Source organism: Xenia sp. Carnegie-2017, unplaced genomic scaffold (genome assembly GCF_021976095.1).
Source record: "Xenia sp. Carnegie-2017 unplaced genomic scaffold, XeniaSp_v1 HiC_scaffold_22, whole genome shotgun sequence".
NCBI classification, from domain to species: Eukaryota; Metazoa; Cnidaria; class Anthozoa; order Malacalcyonacea; family Xeniidae; genus Xenia; species Xenia sp. Carnegie-2017.
The window spans coordinates 8,231,356-8,239,885 of record NW_025813485.1 but is presented as its reverse complement, the minus strand read 5'-3'; the positions used below and the strand labels follow the sequence as shown (position 1 = coordinate 8,239,885).

The 8,530-nt window shown below is 40.7% G+C and overlaps 1 protein-coding gene across 1 annotated transcript; it reads right to left on the bottom strand.

Moving 5' to 3' along the window:
* Positions 1 to 181: 181 nt before the first annotated feature.
* On the bottom strand, positions 182 to 2,926 carry LOC124447292. The gene is made up of 3 exons (XM_046998196.1): positions 2,166 to 2,926; positions 495 to 2,058; positions 182 to 422 (listed from the first exon to the last, which is right to left on the bottom strand). Exons 1-3 carry the CDS (start codon positions 2,608 to 2,610, stop codon positions 182 to 184), a joined length of 2,250 nt encoding a protein of 749 aa, XP_046854152.1. The 5' UTR covers positions 2,611 to 2,926.
* Positions 2,927 to 8,530: the final 5,604 nt, after the last annotated feature.

Sequence of the window (8,530 nt, the reverse complement as noted above, 5' to 3'; positions counted from 1 at the left end):
CAGTATAATTCAAATGGCAAGACACCCCCACCCCCACCCCCCCTCCCCCCAATATAGCCAAGTTTTCATGCAAACATTTTTGTAATTTGATATAAATCTTAACATTAAATGTAAATAAACACTACTAGTTTTGATGCAGTTTCTTAAATAATTCAAATCACATACAGTACCTATAGCTGTATCATTCGTCGTCGCCTGAACTGCTGTCTTCTTGGTCATCACTTTCCTCATCGCTTTCCTCATCACGTTCGACAAGTAGCTCGGCAACGTCGTCAGGATATGCTTCCGCGATCCAATCGATGTTCAAGTTCGGGAGCCAACCATGGAACTGGGGATCCTCCAATGCCATAATTGGATGCTGTGCTTTTCTCCAAAGCCTGGCCACATAGTTAGCTCTGGTCACGTGCTTTCGTAGGCTGCTGCTACATGGTGGTAAGAGAGAAAGGTCAACTACTTTACGCTCTTTGTTCATCTTTTTCCAGAAAATAGCTGACCTTGCCTCGTTAACGTGTTCGATTTTCTTCTCTCCATACAAGAAGCATACAAATCTTTCCATGGCAATAAGAATCTCCTCAGGAACATGCATTTCCATTCCCAACCGGCAAAAAATGTCCAAAAACTCTGGATCTTTGCTCACTTGTTTCCAACAGAAAGGCTTGCCTTTACGTAGAAAGCTTGCCACATAATCATTTCCGGTAAATGCATGGAGGCCAACTAATGCTTTCTTTTGTTGATTAGTTAGACTACACACGTTCAAGTGAAGGAGCTTTCGCGTCTTTCCAGAACCGTTGTCGATGTAGATTGCCACATTGCTGATTGGCTCCATTCCAAGTAAAATTATGGGAATATCGATGTCGCCGGAACTTGATCGTACCACACAGGCTATTTGTTGACCATCGCTATGGTAGGATGCATGTTTAATCAAATACACGATCTTAGTATCAGCCTCTTCGTGGTCTGTTGCTAGTTCTCTTACACAAGAAGAACCGTTTTCTGTTATCTTGAGGCAGGCGTCCCCCCTAGCGAAGTATATAACACGTTGTCCTAGTTGGTTCCTATTTCGAACCCACACTTCTTCGATAAGCTCAAAAAGTCGCTCTTTGTTGTCTCCGTTACCAAGGAACTTCTTGAAATCAGCTGTTACGCGCACATTCGCACTTCTAATAACAAACTTGTCGCCATCACCTCGAAGGTCTCGTTCACTGTTCTTTATCGAACGATCCCTGTACGTATCACATGCAACGTAAACGATGTTATACCGCATTGGAAGATCTGACAACAGTCGTAAAGTAACATCTTTAAACGTGTTCGGTACCTTCACCGTACTTCGAATAATAGCTGCGATACCTAGAATATAGATTCTATGAGCATATTGATCGTCGGGAAATTGCGCGTCGTTTTCAATCAATGATCGTAACGCTGCATCGAACAACATGCTTTTAGCGGTCTTTCTCCTAATGCCATCGTATGTTGCTATGGATAGTGGGACTGGTGCAAAGGGGTAACACAGAGCTTTGTCGATGTTGATCGCAGCATTCTGTTGTTGTGACATGGCAGCAAGAATACCAAGAATGTCCCGCTGAACAGTTATTTCCTTAGATTTACCTTTCGTCGAAACTTTTAGCTTCTTACTTACGTCCGTAAAACTCTTCCATTCCACTCGTTTTATGGGACTGAAATAAAGGGTTTCATTGGCACGTTCTGAGTTTAGTCGCTCAAAGAATGTGCCTCTCGACAATGTTCCACGCTCTTTAACAGACAAGAACTCTGCTACGTCATCAGGTAAATAGCTACCGGAGGCAAGGTTGTACAACTTATCGTGGTCCAAGTCAGTGCTGAAAGGATCGATAAAGTCATTCTTTAACACATTTATAATGGCCTTGACGTTATTCTCCGATTTCGTAATTTGCGAACGACGTAAACACTTTCGCGGGTTATTTTGGACCTTGTTTACCCCTGCTTGATTGAGAAGTGCGTCGACATATTCAGCTTGGCATGGTCGTGTGAGAACCCACTTCTTGTAAGCACTATCCAGGGTTGTGAAGTTCTTGATACCACCTATAAAGAGAATGGACAAATATAGTTAACATAAACCTTCAATAATATGCACATGTATATATAACGAAATATTAATTAAATATATTAATGTCATGGAGAAAAAGTACCTGTGGTTTTTGAGCTCTTCATAAACGTCTGCTCTCCTGCACCATCAATACTTTGTCTGATGTTTAGATCATTACGGCATACCAACAATCCCTTGTCCTTCAGCTCTTTAAGTGCACCTGGGTGCGTCTTGTCCAAATTCTCAGACTGAAGGCAATAATATGCGCCATAACGTGCATAGTTCTGCTTGTTGGTAGAAAAGCAGAGAGAGATTAACTCTCTCCAGCAGTGAAGTCTCAGTTGAAAGTCATTCGTGTTAACTGAGAAGTGCAGTTCGTGTAGCCTTTCGATTAGATCCAAGTGGCTCATCCAGAATTGTGCAGTTTTCCCGTGGTGGCCCTGAAGACATTCCATCTTTTTCTTCATGTATTCTTCTTCGTACGCTCTGAATGGTCTTTGCGAAATAATATCTTTGCAATCCACGTCTGTTACGATCTCCTTAATCATTGTTTCCAATTCATCTGGACAACTACTGACTAGAGCTTCGCAAAACAGTCTCTCAATTGCCTCCGCAAAACATTCATGAATCCTCCAACTCCGATTGTAATGTTTCCCAGACAAAACACCTTTGATTCCTCCGGAGGTACAGAGTCCTGCTTGGTACACAACTTCTTCCAAACCAGCATCTTGCACTATTTTTCCAATGACAGAAAAATTCCATCATCCCGTGAAAGTCACCTAAATGTACCAAGACTTTATCAAATTCCTTTGGATTGTTCCATAGTATGTGGTAGAACTTCGCTGCATCACCAGCATCTACAGTTATATGTGTGTAAATCATATTCGATGCCTTTGCTAAATTCTGCGACTGAACAATGCATTCTAGTACTGTGCTGTACTCGGTTATTGGATTGCAAATTGGAGGTAAGAATGTTATCCTTGTTCGTTTGGAGTTAATTCTTCCAAATATTAGACTAATCCAACCAACGAATCTTGAAATGGATTGACTAGTAGCACTGCATGCTCGCCTTAGAAGGTTCCAACACAACAGTATTCGCCAAGCATCCGTATCGTCGTACTCGTAGATGGAGGGCCCATGAAAGGACGCTGGCTCTTCGTGCGGTATTACTTTTCTTCTTGGAAAATCAACCGGAACTACAGAAATAGTCCTTTTCTTTGATTTTGGCACTTGGAATACTAGATTTCTTTCTATGCTTTTATCAGACTCTTCTTGAAAAGCAACTCCGTAACAAGTGTGTACGCTACCTTCGATTGTTTCTTTGCTGCAGTCAAAGTTATCCCACCAGAAGAAGGTATTAACCTTGCTAGTAGAATCTGCTGGAAGCAGTGGCAAGGGGTGTTGCAGAGATCTCATTCCTTCAACAAGTTTTGCTTGTGCTGTTTGAATTTCTTGGACTTTGTTATAGTTACAAGAATGGCCTAGCCTTGCTAAGATGGTAATAGGCTTCTTCAAGCCAGTGATGCTGTGCAATCCATTTCTAAATAATATGTGCTTTCGGGTAAGAAACTTTCTTTTGGACACAGCGTAAAGAATGTCCTGAGAAAACGAGTCAGCGTATCGGATGACTTCCTCACTAGGACTGTGGTCAGTTGAATGTAGTAAAGTTGTAGGAAACATTACCAAGTTTTCTGGAGGTTGTCTGTCTTTCGACTGCAGCGACTCTACAGTGGGTGGCCATGGTAACTCTGGAGCAGTCTGAATTAGCAAGTCGATATCATCTTTGATAACTTTCGCGGCTTCTTTCAAAACAAAATCCTTATTCGGCTTCAGAACACTAACCTTCTTTGTATTGGTTAGAACATTCTTGCTAAGAACAACTTGAGCCTCGTTAGTAGCAACGGTAACAAACAGAAGTTAACCTTCAAAATGCTTCATTAGCATTTGCTTTACTTTGTCCCTCATTCTACAGTCTTCTTCATCGAGCCCATATACCTCAGTTAGAAGTTTAATCGATAGTGATTGCTCTCCGTCAATAATGCAATTTTGCACAAACTGGCATAGGTATTCAAATCGTCTTTTGCTGTCGTCGTTTTCATCATTGGTCGATGTACAATTACTTTCAACATTAATGTTCTGTTTCGTACATATGCGTGTGTAATCTCTGTAACACTTCTCGTGCATTTTGAACTCCCTGGCAATGAGGTCGTCGTCGGCAACAAGTACAAGTAAGTCCTCATCGTTGTCGAGTTTAGCAGCGCGTTTTATAGAATCGCATGCAGAAATCGTTAGGATATTCTTTGGAAAATACTTCTTACCCTTGACAGTTATTGGCTTCGAAGACTTGCATTTCATGCAAATGTCTGGAAATAAAGTAGCTGGAAGTTGACCAGACCGCCGTTGCCTCTTATCTGGGGCATATCTATCAATACATTTGTATTATAAACTAACAATTCGTACCTATAAGTCCGTAACAGATCTTGTTTTTCAACAATTCGGAGCATGGGGACAACTGATGAAACTGTAGAGTCTATTGAAACGACTGAGCTTACATATAGCCAAACTGGCAGTAAAACAGGCCGACCCGGCCAGAGTGAGGAGACAATTGCAGCAAGTACAGCTCAGCACATTGCGGAACTCAATCATAACATAAGTAAAATGGCCGCGTTGTTACAACAAATGGTTGAGCAGAACAATACACCTTCAAATAGTTGGCATAAACATGATGAGCATTCAGAAAACCAATCGGATCTGAACGACTGTGAGGATTCAGTGAACTTAACAGCGTCCGACTCGGACATACAAGCTTTCTTGGATAACGATTGCGCTAAAATGCAAAAGATAGGTGAGCCAACTGCAGCCCCGTCTTTATCAGGTAAGACCAGTAATAAAAACGAGTTTAATGATACAGCCCTACTAAAAGAGATTGAACTCAATTTGTTTGTATGAGGTTGACCCAACTGGGCAGGGAAATCATGAAAAGTTGGCTAACATTGCAAACAAGAGATGGGCGTGGCACTATCCACCAATAAACCTAAAACCATATTGGCTAAGTACCACCAGCTTGAAAACAGCGAGAGTATGTCAGCGCCAAAGGTAAACCCAGACATCTGGGATCCAATGCTGCACTCACGAAAACGGAGTGATTTGAGATTGAGCAACATTCAAACAGTTCTTCAAAAAGCGTCCTTTTCATTGCTAACCACCTTTGATCATCTGGTCGGTGGCCAAAATGTTGACGGAAATAGCGTAAAACCCCTTATTGCCAACACCATAGATGCAGTTGCCTTAGTTGGGCAAGCTGTAGGGGAAGTGTCAAACTTACGAATAGAGCATATCCGTCCTGCTTAGCGGAGTACGTGATGCAAAGGTACGTGATGCAAAAGAAAGTTGTACCTTCAGTCGCTCCTTAGGCTATAACAAAAAGAGGGGTGCTTTTACCACCCATGTTTATTGACCTTCGTATCAAACAGAAAGATCTCCTTACGAGCGAAATTCCAATGGAACGGTCACAGCAACCCACCTGAGACAGAAGGACGTCAGTTTTTTGGGCTAGGCCAAAAAATAGGGCCTTTTAGGAGCAAATAGTCAAAATGATAACATAGCTGGAAGAAATCCTGCTATCGGTGGGTGTTTTTTCCACACAAATAAAATTTATTCAACAGTACTTATCATTTACCTTTGAGGCACCTTGTCAACAATCTTGCAGTAAACAAAGGTTATCTCATAGCGACATTGATATAATAGATAAAGAAGTAGCGCTAACGCTATCACACGGAATCATTGAAACAGCTTGCGAAGGTGAGTTCATTTCGAATGTTTTCATTAGACCAAAGAAGGATGGTCGTTACAGATTTATTCTTAATTTAAAAATGTTGAATGATTTCACGACTTGCCACCACTTCAAATGGAAACTTTTCAATCTATTACGAACTTGATAGAACAAAATTGTTACATGGCATCTCTAGACATTAAAGATGCTTATTTTTCTCTTGCGGTTGACGCTGCAGATCGAACATTCCTTCGATTTATATGGAAGCGGGTTCTATACCAACTTACTTGTTTGCCAAATGGGTTCTCCAGTTGCCCTAGAACGATTGCTAATTACATTGATGACCTCTTCCTCCAAGGTAAAACATATAACGAGTGCGTAGTTTGTGTAATTGCTACTTTGAAAAAGTTTGACGCATTAGGCTTTATCATTCACCCCGAAAAATATGCTCTTAACCTAAATGAAATTATCACGCTGTTAGAATTTGTTGTAAACTCGACTGACATGACTATATGCCTAACTGCAGAGAAACGAGCTACCATAAAGAGCAACTGTGAAATTATCTTAAATTCGGATCGCGTGACAATTCAAGATTTAATACAATTAATAGGTAAACTGATAGCATCTCGCCCTGGCGTGATGCATGGGCCACTTTTTTATCGTGCACTCGAAGCAAATAAGACACATGCACTTCGGACGTCGAAAGGGAATTTCGACGATGCATTGTGTTTGAATGATGCATCTAGCCATGAGATAATGTGGTGGATAGGAAATATCGATAAGGCATACAATTTAATTACACACGGTCAACCATCATATTTTATAACAACTGATGCCTCTCTTACTGGCTGAGGGGCAGTGTTTTATGATGACCTGACTGGGGGAACTTGGAACTTATACGAGAAAAATAACCACATAAATTATCTAGAGCTTTTAGCTTTATGCCTGGGATTGCAAACATATTGCAAGTCGCTGAAAAACACGCACATAAGAGTACGACTAGATAACACCACGCTGTAGCTATTGTTAATCACATGGGTTCGAGTCATTCCCTGCAATGCAATAATTTAGGTAAGAGAATTTGGGAAGGTGTATGGAGCGTAAGAAACAGCTTAGTGCAGCTTACGTCCTAGGGATTGAAAATACTGACGAAGATTTTCAATCAAGAAATAGACAATTTAATACTGAGTGGATGCTTAAGTGGGAACACCTTAATGAGGCATTATTAAAGCTTAATTTTTTCCCCCCACACGGACGTGTTTCCTTCACGACTGAACACACAGTTCCCTACTTATATATTTTACTGACATAACCCAGAGGCTAAGGCAGTTAACGTATTCTCAGTTGAAATATCCAATATGAAGTTTTATGTTTCCCTCCGTTTAGTGCAATAGGACCTTTTTTACAAAACATTCAAGAACTGGCGGCAACGGGAGTATGCATACTTCCAAAGTGGCCCATACAGTCGTGGTACTCGAAAGCAATGAATATGTGCATTCGAGACCCAGTCTACTTGAAACCGGAACGGTCTCTTCTCAGTCTACCAGAGACACCACATGTAATCCATCCTTGCACAAATCGTTAGGCATTCTGGTTTGCCTAGTATCCGGGAAAAATCAACAAGGATCGAACCACATCAGGGCACAATTAATGTAATGTTAGCGTCTTGAAGAAACAACACAAGCACACAATATAACTCCTATCTTTCCAGGTGGAAAACGTTCTGTGATGAGCAGCATATTTCAAGTGAAAATGCTGGATTGCTGGAGGTTTGGATTTCTGACTGAGCTACACCGCCAAAACCTTGGTTATAGTGCAATAAATACAGCACGCTCAGCACTATCATCTATCTTAGTGCTAAATAATGACCGCATGTTTGGGGAGCACCTTTTGATAATACTTTTCTTAAAGGTATCTTTGAGTTGAAACCGTCATTAACACGTTATACACAAGTTTGAGATGTGGGCGGTGTGCTCAGATATTTCAATCCGCCGATTACCCTCCCGTCTTGTGTCTCGAAGATCTAACTGAAAAACTAACAACTTTACTTGCTTTAATAACAGCACAGATGTGCCAAACCCTAGCAAAATCAGACATTTCTCATTTGCAATACATGCCTGATACAATAGTTTTCTATATTCGTGACAAGCTAAAAACAACTAGATCAGGTAAACATTGAATAGTAGACGCAAATCTTGCATCGATCCATGTTGAAAAGTTTCACAGGATCGCCTCGGAATATTGAAAAGAGATTGATCTCTGAAATGATTAACAAGAAGATAGTTAAAACAACAAGAGAACGAGTTTGCAGCGGTGGGCATAATGCTGTGCTCTAAGTGTTAAATAAGCAAGAATACGTTTGAATTTTTTTGCAAACTAATTTTCCTTACACATCCCTCCCCCACATATGTAGCTAAACGATGTGCTATGACCAAAGATTTCAGGTTTATTGTCATTAGAATATATAAGAGGTGGAACAAAAATACATGTAATTAAACGATGCAAGAGATTACACGAGAAAAAATTTATCATCGGCCTCAATATAATCCATAAAGCTGGTTAACTTTTAAGGGATTTAGATAAAGAGGAATACAAAGTCCAGCTATTCAAAACTAACCGTAACTGAAACAAGTAAACGTCAGCCACGAAAAAATTAGGAGCAGAGATGACAAAATTCCGGCATGGATACTTAAACG

Excerpts from the sequence above, each read along its gene's own strand:
- LOC124447292 (XM_046998196.1), bottom strand. The coding sequence starts at position 2,610 with ATGATTAAGGAGATCGTAACAGACGTGGATTGCAAAGATATTATTTCG. Across the intron at positions 2,059-2,165 it reads GAAGAGCTCAAAAACCACAG|GTGGTATCAAGAACTTCACA; the intron begins GTACTTTTTCTC and ends TTCTCTTTATAG. Across the intron at positions 423-494 it reads GAACACGTTAACGAGGCAAG|CAGCAGCCTACGAAAGCACG; the intron begins GTCAGCTATTTT and ends ACCACCATGTAG.